Source organism: Hippoglossus hippoglossus, chromosome 3 (genome assembly GCF_009819705.1).
Source record: "Hippoglossus hippoglossus isolate fHipHip1 chromosome 3, fHipHip1.pri, whole genome shotgun sequence".
Taxonomy (NCBI): domain Eukaryota; kingdom Metazoa; phylum Chordata; class Actinopteri; order Pleuronectiformes; family Pleuronectidae; genus Hippoglossus; species Hippoglossus hippoglossus.
Genome location: NC_047153.1, coordinates 8,627,950 through 8,649,851, shown reverse-complemented (window position 1 = coordinate 8,649,851; position 21,902 = coordinate 8,627,950). Strand labels below are relative to the sequence as shown.

General features: G+C 43.2%; 1 protein-coding gene across 14 annotated transcripts in view; it reads right to left on the bottom strand.

The window, feature by feature from the left end:
- Positions 1–795: 795 nt before the first annotated feature.
- The window catches only part of baz2ba (bromodomain adjacent to zinc finger domain, 2Ba), a 67,059-nt gene continuing 45,952 nt past the window's right edge, over positions 796–21,902 (bottom strand). Inside the window, exons 9-38 of one of the 14 annotated variants that reach the window (XM_034579369.1) lie at positions 19,960–20,704; positions 19,331–19,600; positions 18,291–18,351; positions 18,028–18,136; positions 17,098–17,199; positions 16,248–16,470; positions 15,267–15,371; positions 14,408–14,469; positions 14,043–14,108; positions 13,281–13,346; positions 12,580–12,624; positions 12,261–12,293; positions 10,231–10,296; positions 9,742–9,882; positions 9,015–9,269; positions 8,587–8,810; positions 8,384–8,458; positions 8,070–8,292; positions 7,922–7,984; positions 7,356–7,500; positions 6,201–7,021; positions 5,841–6,090; positions 5,425–5,580; positions 4,981–5,141; positions 4,570–4,883; positions 3,834–3,969; positions 3,601–3,747; positions 2,794–3,098; positions 2,410–2,553; positions 796–2,267 (exon numbers count right to left, since the gene is read on the bottom strand). In XM_034579369.1, coding sequence (XP_034435260.1) covers positions 2,111–2,267; positions 2,410–2,553; positions 2,794–3,098; positions 3,601–3,747; positions 3,834–3,969; positions 4,570–4,883; positions 4,981–5,141; positions 5,425–5,580; positions 5,841–6,090; positions 6,201–7,021; positions 7,356–7,500; positions 7,922–7,984; positions 8,070–8,292; positions 8,384–8,458; positions 8,587–8,810; positions 9,015–9,269; positions 9,742–9,882; positions 10,231–10,296; positions 12,261–12,293; positions 12,580–12,624; positions 13,281–13,346; positions 14,043–14,108; positions 14,408–14,469; positions 15,267–15,371; positions 16,248–16,470; positions 17,098–17,199; positions 18,028–18,136; positions 18,291–18,351; positions 19,331–19,600; positions 19,960–20,704 — 5,670 coding nt within the window. In that variant the 3' untranslated portion in view covers positions 796–2,110. The remainder of the gene's footprint in view (positions 2,268–2,409; positions 2,554–2,793; positions 3,099–3,600; positions 3,748–3,833; positions 3,970–4,569; positions 4,884–4,980; positions 5,142–5,424; positions 5,581–5,840; positions 6,091–6,200; positions 7,022–7,355; positions 7,501–7,921; positions 7,985–8,069; positions 8,293–8,383; positions 8,459–8,586; positions 8,811–9,014; positions 9,270–9,741; positions 9,883–10,230; positions 10,297–12,260; positions 12,294–12,579; positions 12,625–13,280; positions 13,347–14,042; positions 14,109–14,407; positions 14,470–15,266; positions 15,372–16,247; positions 16,471–17,097; positions 17,200–18,027; positions 18,137–18,290; positions 18,352–19,330; positions 19,601–19,959; positions 20,705–21,902) is intronic. The other 13 variants (XM_034579378.1, XM_034579396.1, XM_034579430.1 and 10 more) reach the window with 13 other exon arrangements.

Below are 21,902 nucleotides of genomic sequence, written 5' to 3'. Positions count from 1 at the left end.
TTGTTATATGTATTTAGTTTTTGTATTTGTTTGTCCGTTTTAGATTTTGATTTAATTTAATTATGAGATATATAATATTATAATCATGTATCTGGGAACATTGTCAACTTAAATTCACATTCATTTTATTTATTATTTTTACATCTGTAAAGAAAAAGAAAAATGTCGGCTTTCATCAGAGTTCCTCGTTCACAAAATTCCCCAAACACTCCGGTAAATCTATAAAATAGAAATGAAACTTTACTGTCGTCATGTTCTGCTTTGATTCTTTCCTGAAACACTGACAGCTGTGGAAACTAAGACCCTTGTGTAGTTAATTTGATCTGATTAATTTCTGTTTTATTTTAGTTTTGCCTCATTATTTTTTTATCTATCATTATTTGTTAATTACTTTACACTTATACACTTTGAAATATAAAATATAAAAAAGCAGCAATGCAGATTTCATTGACTCTAAGTGGTTGAACATAATTACTTGAAATACTTAGAAATTGTATTAAGCGTAGTATTTTGTAAACTTACAATTGGCTGCCGTTACTTCCAAAATGACATAACCATGATATTGTCAGCTTCCTATTTGAAATAAACGTAATCAACAATAATAATCTACGAACTTGAAAAACACGACGTTTCACAAAAGTCTAAACCTTGAAATTGAGCTCAGTCAGCTTGTGTTAATAGATTCATATGAAAGGTGCAGTGATGAGTTTATCAATCATTCAGTTGATTGACAGAAAAATAACAGGTAACCATTTTGATCATGGCTGGTGATTGAAATAAAACAAGTGTGAGTCATTTACGTTGAAAAACATCCTTTTAATAGGTCCGTGCCACACACTAGTGAAAAATAAAGCTCCTACAAAAGAATGATACTTTTATTCCACAATATCTTAAATAAAGTAACTTCAAGTACTCTTGACTTGGGTACAAAAAAATCTAGCTGCCTCCATCAGGCCACAACACACAGCAAGGTTCAACACAGTGGTTACAAATGGCCTTAGGTCCTCTGTATTGTGGCAGATTACGAGGAAATGCGTCATGGAAGCATAACTGAATGCTTGTTGTTCCTTTTTTTCTGCTATGGTGAGGAATGATTTCTGTGTCACTGTCCAACTTTGGAGGCCTTGTTGGATTGAAATCATATAAAAAAGGAAAAACATAATGTTGTCATAAGAATGAAAACTAAAAACAATAACATCCCCTACATGCCCCTGTTGGAAGGGTAGGCACTACCAAGATTAAGGATACCACAGTGTTTGCAGAGGATATGTATATACTGTACAAACAATATTTATGATAATGTTTTCATCACGTTCACTAAAATAGAATGCTACAATCATTCTAAGGCATAAACAATATCTTAATATTCTTAAACAATTTTTACACATCGTTCCAAACAAGACATAATATTGACATTAATAAACAGTATATACACATGAGTCACCTTTGTCTTAACTGTTCCTCTGCCGTTCCTGTAAATAAATGCAGTTTTACAGTCTGAACAAATGAATACAGTATTCTGATGCCTCAAAGCACTGAACAGTGTAAACAGGTTTTTTTTTCTTGGCTTTGTTTGATATTTGGGAGAAAAATTACAACACAAAGACACATTCCTTTTTTTTTTTTTTTTTTTTCAATTCAAAGCAGTTCAGCTGACTCTTCCTTTTCATAGAAAATGAAGTGGACCTTGATTCATAAATAATTATTACAAAATTAAATACATTCACTATAATACGATTAAATAACAAAAGAATATTTACAAGTAGTGGAAAGTATTCTAGCGCAGACACATCAGTGACAGTTGAGGATTCATTCAGTGCAGTGTTCTGAGACAGGGAATGGTATTGCACTACGACACCCCATTTCTCTGGGACTCTTTGGGGCTTTTATCCCTGTTGTAATAAATCCAGCACACCTCATGTAATTACTTTTTATTTTTCAAAGTGACATCCATCCTAAGAAGAACACCATGGGTTCCTTATTAAGGATTAGATTTCTTCTTCCGTCCTGCAAAGCCGCATTTCTCCATCAGGGAATAAAAACAAAAGTAAAACCTGGTGCTCCGATTTGAAACGTTATTGGGTTTATGGGGAGAATCTGAACAGTTTGTTTAGTTTGTTTGTTTCAGAAGCTCAGTCCAGCGCTTCTCGAAGAACTTCCTCATGTTATGACCGGCTCGGCCAATGTCTGAATTGTCTTCATTGTATTTTTCGCAGTTGTCAAAGACCAAGTTGACATCGATGATGAAAGTCTCCAGATTTTGATACCTGAAAAAAAACAAAAAAACGTATATAAATCATTTCCTGAATAACATTTCCTTCTCTGACTTTTGTTATTCTGTTACTTTCAAACCCTGAAGGATTTCAGCTGTAAAAAACAAAGAACAAACGGAGGCGATCGGAAACTCACTGGCTGCTCACAAGCTTCTCACGTATGGTGGAGAAGTCCATTGGTTTCTTGATGACCTTCCTGTAGCCAGGGACTGACTTCAGGTTGACGGGTGTGAGGAAAGGCCATGCATCCTGATGCCGCTCCAGCTCAGCAAGGAGTACCCTGATGAACACACACGCAGACAAGAATTTTATTTGTAAGAGGAAAAAGCCTTGAATATCACACAGTGAGAAGCTGTCAAAGAAAACCCACAACAGCATCTTATTTACTGATGAAGAGGAGACTCATTATCTCCCTGTAGATGCAGTCGCCTGCAGCTACTGTCGGACTGTTTAGAAGAAGGTGATGAATAAATGAAGAATTCAACAGAGAGACAAGTCTGAGCAAGTCGGAGGCACATACCTGCACAGTCCCAGGTCCCTGTTGTTGTCTCTAGCCGTCTTGGCTCTCTTTACACACACAGGGGTCTCCTGATTGGCTCCTGGCAGGGCAGGTGAGCACTCTTCCAGTTTCCTCTTCCTGTTGGTGTCTTTTGCCGCTGCTTTCTTGGGCGTGCTGCTGGCGCTCGCGGGGTCCTCCTCCGATACCTCCCCGTTGCCAGTCTGCTTCCCGTTCTTCTTCGCTTCTCCGCCTTTCTTGCCACCTCCTCCGCTGGATGCTACTGGTTTGCTTGGAGGCTTTTTGTTTTTGGGGGAAGGACCACTCGCCTGCACAGAGCGAACAATGCATTATGGTCTGGTGCAACTCAAACAGAAGTGAAGTGACCCCACTGACATTGCTGATATTGATATTGGCCTTTTCGGAAATACAAGATCATTTCTAACATCACTCATCATTTAGTTCTTCCCGGACCACATCGGCATAAAAACATTCTTGTAAAGCTTGCAATAAAATCTGTTGATGTCCAGATTCTCGGAGCATGAATATGAATGGAAGCTTTTATTGTCACTTAATGGGCAAAATGCCAAAGCCTCGCAGCAAATTATCGAGTTGAGAGGAAAATTAAATGCAAAATCGGAGACTCGGAATTCTTTGAGCTCCTGGTGACATGATTCTGAATTCATCTCATCTCTCTACAGCCCCACATACACATAAGGGACTAAAAGGCCCCCAAAAAATTCAAAGAAAGATTTCTTGAGCATGAAAATGGTTGGACTTTTAAGTGAATGCTGAGGGCAGATGCCAATTCATTATTTAAGGCTCTGATACCTTGGATATGCAGGCCGGGCAGTACCAGTCTCCCTCTGGGATACTGGTGATCTTGGGTTTGTGACAGTAAGTGTGGCAGCCTTTGTCACAGCCATCACACAGCAGGAGCAGGTCCTCATTATCGCCCTTCCTGCACATCTGACAGTACTACAGAACGAGAGGGCAATCGTTATTTTAATTAATGAGGTTGGAAATATTCGTATTGTGGTTATTTTTTGGGATCTGCTACTGACCACTTTCATGATGGACCTCTCCCAGGCGATGGACTTCTGTAGCTGCTGGATGCACATGGCCAACTGGGCAGCACTGCGCACTTCGCTCAGGGCCTTCCTCCACACCTTCATGCCGTGGGCCACCTCCTCCTCGCCACTGGGAGAAGAGAATGTGGAAGGATGGGATAGGGATGAGAAAAAAGAAAAAACACACACACACATATGTCAATATGTGGGTTAAGTCACACAAACACAAAGCGGTAAACTGATCAGCTGAACCAGCCGCCAACAAGACAGCAGACCAGAAAGAGCTCCAGCTGTGCAGAGACAGGCATGAGGATTTTGGGGGGTGTGGGGCGCTGGAGGAGAGGCACACACTGATTCTGTCATGTTAGGTGAACGTTCATGCAGAAAGAGTGAAGGAGTAGAACCAGGGTATATTTTATAGTGGGAGCCATGAGTGTGCCCACAACCAAGGTTACTGATGCAAAACACCATGCAGATGACTGCAGAAAAGCAAAAGATGCCAGTAAACAATGACTGTATAGGAAAGGGGAGCCCCCCACCACCCACCCTAAAGATTGCACAAGACCAAAGAAACAGAGAAAAAAATGCCACAAGCCACCACAAAAACCTGCTGTGAAAGCAGCAAAGACCCTCACTTCTTTTGATAATATGGGAAACACAAAGCACACACAGAGGAGAGGAAAGGGTCTCAGTGGGAGAGTGGGGAGCTTTGGTTGGAGAAATGACCTACCCTTCCCTGTCAGCACTAGTGGATGGGGCGGGGGCAGGGACAGTGACCGTACCCACATTATCCAGCCTGATCTGAATGGTGGTACCTAAGGGGCTCCTCAGGTACCTTCGCTCGATGTTGCGCTCCAGATCAGCCAGACGTGTCACTGCTATGTCCAGCGGGTTATCCAGGTGACGCGTCACCCCACCCTTCTCCCCGCGCTCTTCGGGATGCTCCTTGTCTCCGGTGCTTGCTGACGTTGATTTTGTGAGTGGCTTGTGCTCGTAGTACACCAGGTCCTCCCGCTCAGATTGAGGGTCCGGATACATCCAGCCCTGGGAGAGGAAATGAGCTGTTAAAGCTTTTGGCCTCTGATCACACCACTTCACATCAACATGTTCTTACACTAAAAAGTGTGCTCTAGTATTTTACCTTCGCCTGCAGGCTGGCAGACGTGACCTTCCTCTCCAGCTCCTCGACCTGCTGCAGGACGGCAATGTCCATCTCCATCGCCTGCTCCTCAACGCACCAGCCTCGCACTGACTCCACACTGACCTGGCTCTCCTCCAGATCACGCAGCTCGATCATGGCCACTAGAAGGACGACATGATAGATATCAGTCAGCCATGAAATCACAAGTAAACCCATGAGCCACGGAGCCAAACACATGCAGATGTACTTCGGTCATTAATAATGCAGTGTTCGTAGTGTATTCATGGATCATCAAGGACGTGCTTCTTAGTTTGAATGGCAGCATACCAAATCTGTATTTATTACTATAAAAATAATCTACTCTCTACATGCTCTCAGTCCTGCTTATGAATCTCAGCCGTATGCAGTGATCCTGTGCTCGGGGAGAAGTGCTGAGATGCTTACCGTCTCTGTGTTTGGTGCAGACCTGGGGGATGATCTCCATGTATTTCTGCATCTGCCTCTCGAGGCCCTTCTCTCTAAAGCCTCGGCTGTGGAGAGCATTGACTAAATTCCTCAGCTGCTCAATGTCAGAAACCCGCCACCATCCTGTCAGCATCTCTGAGACAAGGAGCACAAACAGGCATGTTAAACTCCGAGACACTGAACACACATCACTGTAACAAAAAAGTGCTTCATACAGCTATGTTATACCCAAATGAAACTAAGTACAGCAGAGCAGAACATTCCCTGATCCAATTATCTTGGATTATTCAGGCAAGTGAAATCGTTTCATGCAGGTGAATCATTGTCAAATACAAAATGAGGGTTGATCACGGTCTCGGCTTTAATTCTTCTCAATGTGTTTATTTGTCTCTCACCCTCTGGGATGGGCTGAGGCATGGGGTGGTCGAGGGATTTGGGCATTTCCAAGGCAGGAGAGGGCATGGATGAGGTTTTCTCAATGCCAGGTAAAGGCGATTCACTCTTACTGGAGACACTTGCTGTGTTGCCCTCCAGTGAGTGACCCGGCATGGGGCTGGGGCTGCTGCACAGAGGCAGGCTGGGACTTATAATGCCGCTGGGCCAGCTTCCAAAAGACACTCCTAGCAATGAACCACATGGCTTCACCTGGGGAGAAAAGAGGGTAAACAAAAGGGTGAGGGAGGTGGAGGTGGATGACAACATAGAGAGGGTCACAGTTCTGGTTATCTGGCACAGATTCCAGCCAACGATCTCACCTGCAGGGCTGATATTGGGTAGTTGAGGAGGCCAGCTGGGTGGTGTGGGCTGGTGGAGGCTGAAGCAGCAGAAGGGGTGAGAGGCAGGGCAGGGGAAGGAGGTGGGGATCTGGGCCCGGCTGGGGTGGAGGATGCCTGGGGAGACACGCGTGACGCTGCTGGAGGAGTCGTGGTGAGGGAAGAGAGGTCACAAGGGTTGCGAGGGAGCAGACTGAACCAGTGTCCACTCCTCTCCGTCAGGACTCTGAGCAGCTGGTCGTTGGCTTGAAATGGGATGTAGGGAGACGGAGTAGGGGACGAGGACAGGGGAGTGTCCCCCTGGCTTTCACTTGGGCCTGGCAGGCACGGCACAGGTAAAGAGGTGGAGGCCGTGGGAGGGATGTTTGTCGCGTCATTAGTGGTCACCAGGGAGGGGGTTGATGCTACTGCCGGCTCAGAGGTATTGTGAGTGGGGGAGGTTACTGTTACTGAGGCCGTGGCGCTATGAGTGCCCAGGGGGCTGCCGTTTTGCCTCACATGGGGACTCTGCTTGTTCTCTGCCTTCACAGTTTCCCTGCCAACGTCGTTGTTGACGTCCCGGATTGTGCAGATTTTGGAAACACAGCCTTGCTCAGGGTAGAAGAGACTCGGGGAGTTATTCTTCCCCTCGTACTCCATTTCCTCCTCTTCCTGTTGCTCCAAACCTTCTGTTCGAATGCTCGGACCATCAACGTCGGCGTGTTTCTCCTTCTCCAACTCGATCTCCTGAGGTTCCTCTTTGACCTTGACCTCCTCTGCCACCCTCCTCCTCCTCTGTCGCTCCTCCTCCAGTTCCTCTGGTGCTGCAGAGGATTGAGAGAGTGTACTGTTGATGCAGCTGAAAACTCTTTCTACTGTGGTTGGTTTTACAACTGAGCAGTTTTTTTCTAAACTTGCCTCTGGAGGATAAGTAGAGTTGTGTCAGATTATTTGAGTCTATGCAATATCTAATTAGGTTTGGAGAATTAAGATAAAGTCAAACGTAATCAGAAAATGTCATTGAGCACAAACAGCTGAACTTGCAGTGGAACAAGTATATTTAGAACATTTCTTTCTTCCTCTTCCAGCATTAATTATATTACTGAATTTTATTTTCCACATATGTTTTTTTGAGTGTGTGTTCTGTGCTGTATATACCTTCTCCGCTCTCCATGGCTTCAATGAACACCCCTCCACAGTGGGGAAGCACCCAGTACCGGCGGCGGTATCGGTCCTGGCCATACATCATGGAGCGCAGAGAATGAGAGATCTCAAACAGCTTTCTTCTGGTCTGATGATGTTGCTGCAACAGTAAAAAACACACATATAGTGATTTCTATACGTTATTTTGATCCAAGGAAAATAAAAGGCACGTATCATACCTAATGTCCTATTGTAATGACCCGTGATATGTTTTGCATTACAGGCTATGCTAATGAGGTAATTTATTAAGCTAATCAATGGCTTCATTAGTAAAAAGCCCTTTGTAAGAATATATGTGGTTGTTTTTAATAAACACTGTATAATAAAGTATTTAGAAGTTGCTTTTTTTCTGTAAATATAGAGACACATTTGTAGCAACACAACCAATCACAGTGAAATAAAAAATAAGAATACTCCTTTCTGTTGTTTATCTGTTATAAACTTTTCCCTCAAGATACCTTATACATTTATGTTAATGATATTAACTGTCTCACAGCACGTGTACATTTTAAAGAGCATACCTTGGCTAACTTCTCTATCTGCTTCTCCAGCTCCTCGATGCTGGTGGCCTGGTCGACGTCATCCTGACGGGAACAACATGATCAATGTCTGCAAGCCACCCAACACAGTCACTTCTTGAAATAATGGAACTGTAGATGGAAATCTTACCTCATCATAGACCTCCACTTTTTTAACTTTCTTCACCTCTTCCTCCTCCTCATCCTCCTCTTCCTCGGCCGGGTCATCGCTGTCCTCATCGTCATCTTCGTCTTCGTCACTGTCTCTCCTCTTGCGTTTGGCGGCGGAGGATGGAGTGCCAACAGACTGGTTCTCTTCCACACCCATGCTGGCCTCCCTCTTCCCAGTGCGTTTGGCATGAATGATCCTGAGCCTGCGTCAACACACACACACACACTCAGGATCAGCCTGATAGTGTACAAATTATTTAAGTATGATTTTTTTTGGGCTTAAAGAAAACTCACTTTTTCAGTTTCCCCTCCATGATGAGCTTGTCCTTCCTCATGTTTGACATCTGATCCAGACTCTTGTCAATCTCACTGCAAGGAGAAATGCAATCCTGTTAGTTACAGTTGTGTTTGAAAAATGTTGTTACAATTAAAAAAGTGTACTGTCAGTTACGGCTCCCGACAGAAGATGCATCAGTAAAACATATAGATGGACCTACCTGATAACAGCTCTGCTGCAGGCTAGCTCATTAGCCAGGAAGCCCAGAATAGAGGACTTCTGCACAGGCGTGTGGGCCTGGAAGGCCTTGGTCTTCAGACTGAGGGCCAGAAGAGCCAAGTCTGTGTTGGCACAATGGGCCCCCATGTACATCTGTAGCACCTCAGACACATTATCCCTGTTGATGCCAACATTGGTCAGGTGGTCGCCCAGCATGGTTTTTGTCTGAAAATAGAAGAGGAGGAGTTGATGAACACTACTTGATAAATGAAGGTTGTTTTGACTTCTAAGCTTCTCTGTCTTATGCACATGCATCAAATCAAGGTTAAGGAACATGTTCTTTTCATTTTTGGTTTAATTCTCAAGTAGGTTCCATTGTTTCAGAGTATACAGTACCAGCATTCTTAAACCAGCGTTCAACTAGCTCACCCTTTGTCCAGGTGGCAACCCAGGATCACAGACTGCCAGAGAGAGCAGCTTGACCAGAAGATCTTGGACCTGGCCCATGCTGTCTCCCACATTGAGCAAGCCCTCCTGTAGCATGCCCAGGGTGGGCACATCCATGTTCAAGTCGAGTCCCAGAACCTTCCCAAAGCCTCTCAGGAATTGCATCAGCATAAGGCAGTCAGACACGGCACGTCCTGGCAGGATGAGTCCAGGGATCCGGGAGAACTCAGGGAGAGGCTGCACAAAGGAGAGTGGGATTGTTAGTTGGTTTAGGTTTTTTTGCTGTGAGAGAAATGCATTAAATCCAATTTGTACAACAAATGCTTATGATTTAAACAACTGTGGTAAATTGTAGAAAAGCTGCCATTATATCACACATCTGTTGACTGTTATCAAGATGGTGTTGTCCAATTTATGTTATTGACGGCATATTTTCTACACTCATGCACTACTCTTCTTTAACCACTTGGGGGCACACATCACCACATATAAAAATGCATCTGACCATGTGGTCTCATTGTAAATACAGAGCCATAATAAAATATTACACAAATAATAATAATGACAACATGGATTTTGTGACTGTGCCGTCCTGATATCCACATATTTTACAGCACTCAAATGAGACCTTTCCATCAGTGTGTATGAACTAAACTTACGATCCTATGATTTTTTTTTTTTTTTGTGATCGACCGCCTGTCTAAGCTACCTTGTGGTCAGACAGACACATGTCTTCATTTGGCTTCTTCAGCTCCCTCGCTATCTCCAGCTCCAGCCTCCGTTGCTCCAGTTTACGCTCTTTGTTCAGACGCTTCTCATCCCTTTTCTCCTGCCGCAAGCGCTCACGCTCCTAGAGAGTCCAGAATTCATTCATTTAGGGAAGCACAGTGTGTGTGTGTGCGTCTGTGTGCGTGCGTGTGCGTGCGTGTGTGTTCCGTGAAAACAGACAAGAAGGTTTACTTGACTTTGCTGAGCAGTATTAGAATTCAGCCTAATGCTGCTGTGAATTCAAAGGAAAAGTGCTTGAGGGGCAGAATCTTTTGACTTGGTAAGTGTGTAGGAAAAAAAATGAATGGAGGGAAAGAATGCACAAAAAGAAGAGAAAGTAGGAATCCATCCAGGGAATAAGGACTGAGGCTCTTTTTATGGAGTGGACTGAATGTGTATTTCTGCATTTATTTGTGTCCATATGGACTACCTCTGCTTTCTTGCGAGCCTCGACAGCCTTCATCAGCATTACATGTTGCCTCCTCCTCTCCCTCTCCTAGAGAGTCAGAAAACACAGGCACATTAACAGGCACACATTGCACACACAGCACTCAAGGTCGACTAAATTTAGTATGTATTAATGTATAAGTGTGATGCACTAGATCCAATAACGGCACTGTACTTGAACAAACACAAAACAATGCTTCACATGTATACACTTTCACATGTATGGTGGAAGCATACGTGAAGAGTACAGTAATACAATGACAACCAAAAAAGCGACACAGAGATGCGATACAAAGTAGATGTGATGACAGGCTCAAAAAGAGAAGCAGCTGGAATCGGTGACGGCGCCTCTAAACTAAAGCTGACACAACAAAAGCAACAAAACGCTCGTTTGCCCAGAGATCCTCTGATGCGCCACAACGGCGTAACCATCAAAATAATAAATTCAATTACACGAGTCAATGCTAAAGTTTATTTGACACATCATTCGAATGATATTTGGTTAAGGGGGGACGACAAAGAGGAACGGACGCTACAAACAGAGCAGTTCTGCTTCAGTGGTTATGGCAGCTTAAGTATTAGCACAGTATGTAACTGCTGAGGATGAGACATCTATGTTGTTCTGTGGTGCGTGACACACAGTCTACTGCGAAAGGGCACAGGAATCACCAGTGACTGACTATCATTTCATTTGATCTCTTTAGGTTTCACGCTCCTCCGTATCAGGCTGTCATTGCCTCTGTGATCCAGCAGAAAGACACAATTGCCACTATTAGGGCCTTGCCAAGGACATTTACAGGACATAGTGCCTAGCATGGGCTGTTTGTGAGGATCGTTTTGTCATTGTGATAAACAAGACAGGCAGGAAGCCAGATACTCCGCTGCATCCTTCCCATGTTCTTACTGGTTTGATTCATCTACAAATGGGAAAACTTCAAACAGGACGAGTTCAGAAAGGACATGAAGCCGGTGGCATTCAGCGCATTCTAGCTCAAAAACCACTGGTTCAAGGGTTATTATGATAACAAGCTACAGTGCATCACATGCAATACAATTGCATATGACAACCTCAAATACCAGCATTATTTCATGTGTCTCAATTTGCCCCCGATCATTATCCTCTGAGTGAAGGTGCAAGGGGTTGATGATGCAACAATCGGCTCAGAGTCCACGGAGAAACAGATAGGCAGACCTTTTGATTCAGCTGCGACTGTGTATGAGTGAGAAGGGGCGACAAGCAGAACAGCCAGGCCAAAAATAAAATGCTACACAGAACCATATTTGTCCTCATGGTGGAACTGGTTATATTTTAGTTCGACTGTCTATCAGGTCTATTTTCCTGTAAAGGTTGTGTCTGTACCCTCACCGAACTGGGAGTGAGGGAGGCAGTGGGGGCGGTGTGTCTGGAAGTGTCTCCACCATAAAGACAAAATGATTCTCAGTAGCGGTTTTTCATTCTTTGTGCAGAGTACAGGAACAGTGAATGACAGAGAGGCTGGGATGTGGTTGGTTAGAGTCCAGCACTCGCCGGACTGCAGAACAGATGCACGGACGAACAGACACAAGCTCAATGTCTGGGGCCGAAAAAAATCGTCAAGCACTCATGGGTAACACAGGCGACTCCAATTGAACAGTTAAGACAATGTACAGTGTGTGATGGATGGAAACTCCTCCAGTGCACTTTCAGACAGTGAGTGAGGACTGGCTAGCGGTCTTTGCAATGCATTCTGAGTTTTTTTTTTTTTTTTTTTTTAAATAGAGGAGGGGGGGGGAATAGGATGGGGGAGGGGGGGACAGAAGCTGCCTGGCCACCGTGACAGGGTCAGTTGTCCCTCAGGACGAGCAGATGGAGGCAGCATACTGACTCTTTATCTCTTTTGTTGGTTTTGCTGGAAAGCCATGCAGAAGAATGTAGTATGACAGCAGCCAGTGCTACACTTAATGCATTGCTATGACAACCATAACACAACCAGTTACACGATGCAGGTGTTAGATGTACAAAAATAAACATACCCATACCATATCTAGTCTATGCCTCTCCAACTCCTGGCAGAGAGAGTTGGCAAAAATATTAAGGAACAGAAGTAATAAATCCAAAACCAATAAGCATGGTGTTAAATAAAGAGAAATACTAACCACATTTATATATATACACACACACACACACACACACGCACACCTGTATTAAAATATATGCAGATGCACATATATAATCACTCAGTCACACACACATACACGCCTGAAAATTCTTACTGACATCTGAGTTAAATGGTTTTATTCAGCAGTAACTATTACGTTCAAGGGGGATGAGCAAGTTGTGTTGAATGCCTACCTGGTGCTTGAGAATCTCCGCCTGCTGTCTCCTCAACTCTTTCTCCTTCAAGGCAAGAAAAAAGAAGATGAAGGAGAGAAAATCGATACGCTTCCATCGTGCCAATATCATGAAAATCACTGCACACTGATAGAATTTCAGCTCATTTCACATAGTCGCTCAAATTTTTATCGCCAGCTGCTTCTTGAGTGGAAATACACTTGCTCATCACCGTTACTGTATGTAACCAATGCCAATTATACAGTATTTTGATTGTTTCTTATAATTACACACAATGTTTGTACCTAGTTATTACCTGGCATGTAAAGGCCTGTATTGTCAATGTGGACTGTTTGGACCTGTACCTGCACGTCCACTTATGGGGACCCCTCCTTAAAAGGGTATTTCTCCGGCTTTCTATTGTTGTGCTCCGAGGTATGTGATATTTTCGTCGTTCAAGTTTTTCTTTGTTAGCTTCTCTGTTCTCTAGCTTTTCAGGTCATGTGCCTGTTCTACGGTTCTACTCCATGGGAGAGGGGCTCTAGATATGTGCAAATTGACTGGAGGATTTGTTTTTCACTTGGTTTGCCAGAATAAACGAAGATCACCTCCACAGACTTTAATCGCCGGACTCCACTGTTTACACCAACAGTAATCCACGTCCAATCTATACCAGCAACACTGTTACATCTGTTTCTGGAGATTCGTTAAATAAAACATACCTTTATCCGTTTTTCTGCCTCCAATATTTTGGCATTGGTAACCTCCTCCTTCTTTCTCCGTTTGACCTATGAATAAAGATTACGGTCAAGAAATCACAAACATACATCAATCAGTCCTGGGTGAGGACTTTGCTGCACTTTAACTGATTGTGTGCAGTTTGAGCACAGATTTCATGCTGCTGGATGCCAGTCAAATTTGTAAAACACAGCAAATGAATAATGTATCTCTTTAACGCATAATTGTAAAAATGTTGAAGCCTCCCGTTAAGAGTGGCTTGCCAACCGTGTCAACTCAAAATTGATTTAGTCCTGCCTGCTAAAACACATTGAAGCTCTTACAGAATAATTGTGTGTGTCTGCATGTGTGTGTGTGTGCGTGTGGGGATGTGTATGCATCTTGGCATGTGTGCGTTTGTGTGCGTGTGTGTGGAAAACAGCACCTTTTTTTTTGCTCGACCCACTTATGCTAAACTGTTACTGTTGTCTGATGAAAAAAAAAAAAAAAAAAGAGACTTTTCTGTCCAATTTAAATAAGGTCTGAGGAGGCAGCAACAGCCATTTTAATATTCAACAGCCGTCAAACCAAGACCAATTTAGCATTAGTTCCATGTGGAATTATGCCTAAGAAGACGCAACTCCCTCCAATGCATGCTGCTGTTCAGTAATGAGCTTTAGGAAGATTAAAACACTATAGACTGAGGGGCTGTAGCTCTCCAGGAATGTTCTGCTTAATCAGAGGTGCCGTTGGATCAGATTCTGTACCTCCAAAAGTTGCTGCGCCCTGAGTTCCTTCTCCATCCGAATCTGCTGAATACGCTTGATCTTTTCCTGTTTAAAAAAAACATAATCTCTTAATATTTTAGACACTGGAAAACATCCGAAGATAAAAATCACTTTCTAACCACTCTCTTCCAATTGGGATGGGCAAAGGAAAAAAAAAAGCCCCCCACAACAATAAGTTGAGCACTAGAAGTAATGACGGTAATTGAAGAGCAAGCTTTAAAGCATCACAAAATAACCATTCAGCATTTCCTGCCGAGGAGACGGGGACTGTGTGGAGTCAGGACACTGAGATAAGGAGGAAGGGAAGAAAAACATTTGTCAGCACACACGTAAAGAAGACCCACCTGCTGCTTGAGAATCTTGATCTGCTCTTTCTGCTTCCTTCGCTCCTCGGCTGCGATGATCGCTGCAAAAGTCAAGTCAGTGTTGTGTTACAAACATGACCCCGCAAAAGCTGGGATCAACTGTATACGTATATCTGAGAGAACTGCAGCTTTATTCAGAGACTTCAAATACTAGAAACCAGAGGGGTGGATTTAAAAAAGTGCACGGTAATAATGAAAACTCGAGGAAAGCAACTTATCGAACAAAGCCATCATCATCGATATTTAATGCTTCCGACAGGTCAACAAATTGTGCAGCGTAGTGTAGTGTGTATTCTTATCAGTGCAGGTATCACACTGTGATCAGATTTTAACCTTGATTCTCAAGACTGGAGGATTTTATTAAACTTCACGAAGACATAGACATGAGAGTTGATCAATGATCCGAGGATTTGAGACACGGTCAGATAGGTTTTAGGTCGCTAGTGTCTTCAAACATCTGCAGTGGATCTGAGCTCATTCCCATATTTTAGCAGGAGTGAAAGTTTAATTAAAAAATATGCATCGGTAATGTGCCTACTCTGGTTTAAATGTGTTGCTAAGTTATACTTTTCAGAATATATAATATACTAAGCAAACAATACTGAGTTTATGATGGATTTTTTTTTTAGCTTTGACGTCGTGTGTAGGAATTACAAAAATGCATAAGCATAATGTTTGAAAGCAGCAGCGTGGCAGAAATACAGATTATGGCAGAAGAGGGATTGAAGCTTGTGCTTTAATGTGCTGAAAATAAATATGTATATACAAACAAAGTCCCTGCTGTCGTTATGCGACATTTAGTTCAAAGTGGTGACCAAGCAAATAAACCCGTCCTTACACCAGAGTTTACCTTGCTGCTTCCGAGCCTCTTTGGCTGCACGGGCCAGTGCCTGCTTTTCCAGTTTTCTCATCATTTTCATCTGAGCAGCCTGTCGAGCTATTTCTGCACAAAACAGAGGGAAAAGGCTTCATCAGTGAGAAATATTAAGAGAAAATAAATGCTGCTGTAGCCAAATACATTTGACTGAAATCATGTTTTATCTCAAATTTTGACAAAACAAGAGACAGATCATTCAAACCATTATTCCCTTTGGTGATTAACATGTATTATGCAATTTTCCATAGACATTTAAAAATATACATGGTTGAAATATTTCTACAAGAGTAGAGCTGACTACCTATTTATTTATGTAATATCTCCATCACGTCCGTCAGGGAGGTGATGTTTTCAATGGGGTTAGTTTGTTTGTCTGTTATTTAGTCGGATTACGCTAAAACAATGGGATGGATTACCACAACACTTACTGGAAGGATGTGGTATCGGCCAGGATACAACACATTCAATTTTGGTTCGGATGAGGAGGCGGATCCAGGAATTGTTTTCACTTTAATTTTCTTTTTGTGTATTTCGCCGGGAATAATTCATGGATTAAATATATCAGGCATTCGGGGACTGATATAATTCATGAGTGAGTGCAACTTGGTGCAGATCCGATGGAAAAATTGGATCTAGTGAATTTAAAAGTGGTTCCAAAAGGGGTCTGTTGGGGCCTTAGCGTAGGTTTATGCTCGTATGAGTCCTATTCAAATTATCAATGCTACACAAAAGTCCTGAAACATTAAAAGGATATGATAACGTTGCTGAGTCATCTGAAAAAGTGTCTATATGACTATAAGTCGAACAAGAAGGCAGAAAAAACTGACTTGTCTGAAATATTATAAACTGTAACTCCGTCCTTGGCCTCTGTAACCTTGATAATATCTGGCTGTCACACACACTTATGACAAACATATTTCAGGGCTCTTTTCTCCCACTAACCTTGTGCCTCTAGTTTGCGCAGAAGTTTGACCTCACTGGGACTGGGGCCCTCGGGCACCAGCGGATCGCCCACATTAGGGGGTCGCCCCTTCCTTCGGCGGGAACCTTTGGTGCCCTCGCCCGCCGATTGGCGATCTGAACTAGAGGGGCGACCCCTTCGACCTTCCATCGCCAAAATATGAGGAATGACCTCCTCTTCCTTCAACAGGCTCCACGGTAAACCCTGGAGAGTCGAGGGAGAAAAGAGTAGAGATGGAGAGATTGGGCGTGGGGAGGTGCGTTGGAGAGACGTTAGAGTGTGTGACTTGTTTACATATCATCATTTATTTTGATCATTTAATACTAACAATGCAGTCATTAATAAACTGGACTCTGACAGGATGTATTCAATTTAATGATTCAAATTCTTCATTAGTCTATTTTTATAATGTGCAGTAAAAAGCTGGCTACATAGTATTTTAAATAACAATTACTCATTTGCTGATCTCTCTTATTTCTAATCATATATTTGATTTGTTTCTCTGGCCCCTCAGAAATACATCTATCTTTAAGATTATCTTTTCTCTAAAAATACACACAAATACATTTTCTAGTTTGTCTCTTTGTATCACAGACACATAAAATTGCAAATATCACTGGCCACCTGTGGAAGTAATGTCAGCTGATTATTAAATTCCTCCATGCACAGTGAGAGATCTATGAACTAGGACTACTGAGGGCTGTGGTTGATTCCTATCCATGCCCTGAAAGTGACTGCTGCATTAAGCTTTTGCCTGCCACTAGATGAAAAGATGAACAGGGATCAGGGAAAGAGAGAGAGAGAAAGAAAGAGGAGATGAAAAGCAGTCACCTGGGGTCCTTCTCTGGCTTCATAGAAGTCACCAACCCTTATCTTTGCACTGAAGCTAAAATTATCACGCGTGATGCCACTTATTCCATTTCTGGATAGATACTACAAAAGAGAAAATAATAATGGCGTTGGTTTAGGCAGAAAAAAAATGTGTGAAATTAGCGACATTGAAAAGCAAGTGGGAGACACTCGATTGGGGGGGGGGGGGTCTAAGGTTACAGTGTGCATCTCTGCAGTGCTACTAATCATTATAAAAGCTGGGGGGACAAAAAAAGAGCAAGAGCTCTCAGGAGAGAAAAACGGTTCTGACCTTGGGGTGCACAATTCAGGCCCTTTCTTATTTATCAGTGGCATTGCGAGGCTTTTTACTGCCTACTGACTGACTAGCAGGGAGCGAGTGTTACTGAGAATACTTAATTTTTTTGTTCACACTTGTACACTCAAAAGACAGTTTTGACAGTCAGTGTGGTTGAGCTTTTCGTGAATTGAATAAAGAAGATTATAGACTATGACATAGTGTATGAATAAGGCCAAAGCTGTGCATCCCAACACTTTTTGGGAGGGGGGGTTAGGGGAAGGGGATGAAAAGAAGCAGCACAAGAAGTGAATCTAACAATATTATCTCGCACTATTAGGGTCATAGAAAGCAGGGTCATAGAAAGCAGGGTGGGGGTGGGGGTGGGGCGGGGGTTGGGGTGGAGTGCAGGCTGGAGCGATAGCAGAGATTAGCACACAACAAATCCTGATACACAAGCATGTGTTTGAGCAATGTGGACGAGCAGTGAAAAAGACCCTTCCTTAAGAAATCATAAACCACACCACCCACAATGATTCCCACTGTCACAAACGCAACTGCTCATCTGTTTGTCACAACACATTTGCTTCTGTATCGCGGACGTAGACTAAATCGCAGCGCTGCGGCCGAGGTACCTTCATTACATCTGGGTATTGCCTTAGTTTCTTGCTACACGGGGCATAGTAGGCCACCTCAGCCTGCGGCCGCCCAGCCACTGTTGTGATTCTTGTTTCTCTTCGCCACCTGGATTTTTTTTAAGGAGGAAAAAAACAACAACACAGCTGTTCAGACAAACAGTATGCATCATGCATTTTTGTGGACGCGATCTGGAAAGGGACAAACACTTCAACACGTTCTGAAGTGAACCGCTTTCCTTCTCTCCACTCCTTGTACATACCCCAGCTCCAGAGGTATCATCAACTCCTTCTCATCCATCACCCTCTTCCTTTTCCCTAAACCTGTGGAGAGACAGAGTTCAACCATCAATTTGACAGCACAGACTTTGGCTAGAAACCTCACACATACAGTAGCAGCAGTCAAAGCCCCTTACACCTGCAATCATACCTGCCAGGTTTTGAGACTTATATTCATACATGCACTTTTAAAAAAAATAAACTGCCTTGACCTGCATCTTGTAAGTTCAATATGCAGTTTCCTGTGCTGCCATATTGAAATGATAAAACTAAAATGCGGAAAGCAGATCTGTAGAAACACAGCAGTAAAAATAAATCATGTGGTATTGTCTAAATAACGGTGTCCATTTAGAAAAGAATAAGAGAGAATAATTTTACCTACATTAGGGAAAAGACTGGAGCATTTATTCAGAACCTTCCAAGCAAGTTATAAATCAGGGTATTTTTTGTGAAGAAATTAAACTTGTTACTATGCCAAACAAGTCGTCAGGCCTCTTAGGCGTGCCTCTACAGGACCTCCGCGCTCCAGCTAGTCCATGACAACACATTGCCTTCTTCCTGCTTCCCTAAAAATAACAAACATTCTTCATAATCAGAATCGCACTCGGGTAGAACACATACCTCTGCTCGGGTCCAACACTGTCCTTATGAAACCACATTTAAACTAACTAGATCTTTATTCTTATTTGCATCAGTACCAAATTGCAAAGAAAACTAAAAGTATGAAAAAACGCCCTATCTTGCAAGTACAAGGGAATCACCCCCTGATCTGCATTGGCACCAGAATGTAATGGGATCTCCTTTGAGTCATGCCTCGCCCCACCACAAAATTCCATGGAATTTTTGCGTAATCCTGCTAAAAACATTACCTCATGGCAGGGCAGAGGTAATTATCAGATTTTATCAATTCATACAACTTCTAGGCCGCACACCACACCTCTTTGGCTTTTCCGGTAGATCTTAAAACCACCTTTCACCCCTGCACTTATACGCTTTCTACGTGAAATCATTTTGAACACATTACCTAATGGGGAGGCTAAGCTATAGGATGATGAGCCTGGAGAGCTGTGATAGGCCAAGGCACTGGAGCTGGTGACAATGGTGGGAGTCTTGATGACCTGCAGGTTGAGAGGGGAGCAGCTGGTGGCGGTGTGATTGGTTGAGGTGTTCAGTAGTTCTGGGCCTTTGGTTAGCCGGCGGGGAGTCATCTCCTTTTTAGACGATCCAGATGGCAGCAGCTTTAACTCCTTCACTTTCTTCCCAGAGACGTCACTGTCTGAGTTGCTGTCGGACTCTGAAATAACAAAACCAGGACAGCTCACAAGTTAATGAGCTATCAAATCGTCATAATAAATGTATTATGTGATTAAATGAATGATTTTATTGTGCGACTGCGTTTCAAAGGGTTGTTAATTCCAGCTGAAACAACTGGTCAATTAATTGATGAGTTGTTTGAAATGATTTGCTGCTCTGAATATTTCAGGTTTTCTTCTGTTAGTCGGACAAACTAAGGAATTTCAATGTGATCACCAATTTTGGACATGTTACTGACCAAATTATTAATTTTCCCATCGAGAAATGTTAATGTTTTATTGTGACCAAATTATTCAATTGAGAAAGTTGCGTTAACTTTTAAACATAGAAGGTACAAACCTGACAGACTATCATCCGAGTCCTCTTCATCCTCCTCCTCCTCAAGGTCATCATCCTCATCATCATCATCCGAGTCATCTGATTCCTTGTTAGCTGGGAGACCAGCTGTGGGGTTAAACGTCCCAGGGATCCCCACTCCTGGAATTCCAACTCCAGGGATACTGACTCCAGGAATCCCGATCCCGGCCTCTCCTCCACGAAACAGATCTACAAGCGATTGTACCAGGTGGTTCTGAGAGAAGCCCTTCCAGGCAGCTAAAGGGTCTGCTTGTGCCAGTCCCTGTCCCAGCCCTGGTGTCTGTCCCTTACCCTTTGGGGACTTGTTCTTCCTAGATCCATGGCCTGTGGCATGGGGTGAGGTAGTGGGGGGCTGTGACGGGGGCCCAGCCTGGGTGGTTCCTTGGGTCCTGCTCGACCCTGTGCTCAGATTGACAGGCATTGACCCAGCATCGGAGTCGCACTGAGGGGACTTGCCTTTCGAGGCAGTGTCTTTGCGAGGTTTGCTGATGAGGGCCAAAGGTGCGTCCTGAGTGGTGCTTTGGATGACTCCATTGGGGTGGTGGGGTTCAGGGAGCCCCAGCAGGGCACTCGAGAGGAAGAGGTTGGAGTGATTGTTCTGGGGTGGAGGAAGCGGAGCAGGTGGCAATGGCGATGAAGACAGAGACGTCCTCTTGGGAGACTTGTTTGGCCCCTGCTGCTGCTTCTTTAGCTCAGCTGGGAATGTCTGCCCTTGGGACATGAGAGTCTGGGAATAGGACAAGGAGGAGAGAGGGAAAGAACAAGGACAGGCAGAGAGTCAGGGGGAAGGAGGGAGAGGGAAAACCAGAATGGGAGGAACAAAGAAAGGTTAGGGAAAAAAATTAGAAAAGAAATGGGACAAAGTGGAGTTGCTCTAGCTGTCAGTTCGCATCACTGTTGATTGTTTGAGCAGGTGACAAAACTACAATGCCAAACACTGGTACAGTTAACTGTGTCTAAGCCCCTTTCTGAGAAACAAAAAGAACACAAATGCAATAACCAAAGGCATTGTACTCGGCCAAGTTTACAAAAAGAAATACTGAGTATGTCTCAAAAATTGTAATTACTTGTGAGCACATCTGAAAAGCTTCATTATCATTATCATCATCATGCGGCCGGGCATGTTCTGTTTTTTACACTGCTGACTAGTTTGGTTCAGTCCGTGTTTAACCAAAAGCAGGTTTGACTTTAATGCTGCACTTTCAACTGGATGTGATATGAAGTGAAACAAATCAATTTCACAGACCATGAAATACAGTAACAGTGCTGAAACCACAAGGGGAATTTAGCTCGTTGGAAACTTCTCTACACTGGTAAAACAAAAAAGGGGAAGTGATTTTCACAGAATAAGCTGATCTCAATAGGTTTAGCTTATTGATTACACTGCTACCGTTCATATTTCAACTGAAGAAATGGAATTTGTGTAGTCAAAACAAATAAAAATGCCACTTGTTATTGCATTTCATCGGAATTTCCCAGAGTCATAAATAATACAGCAGCATGTATGCAGAGCCCACGTCGGCTTCAGAATGGCAATGAAACTAACTGCATTTTTATCAACAGGCGAGAGTTTGCAGTAGGAGAACAACTGTAAATCACTTTAAAACACATAGAAAACCACGCTAACATATAGATCATAACGCTTGAAGAGTAACTAAACCCCTAAACCACAGTTTTTTCAGCTAAAAACCAATGTGGTATACTGTAGTGTTGTTGATTGACAAGTGATGTCAGCAACAACCACCTTCTCATATAACGCCTCATGTGCAGAATGTCCACTAACGTTAGCCCTCTAATTAATGTTACATTACCACTAAGAAGCCGTTTTCAGATGCCACATATTTGGCCAGTTGCAGCCTTAAAGTTAAACTACTTGTTGAGAAGGTTTATTGACACTTAAATCCACAGGAGTGAGACGTGATATG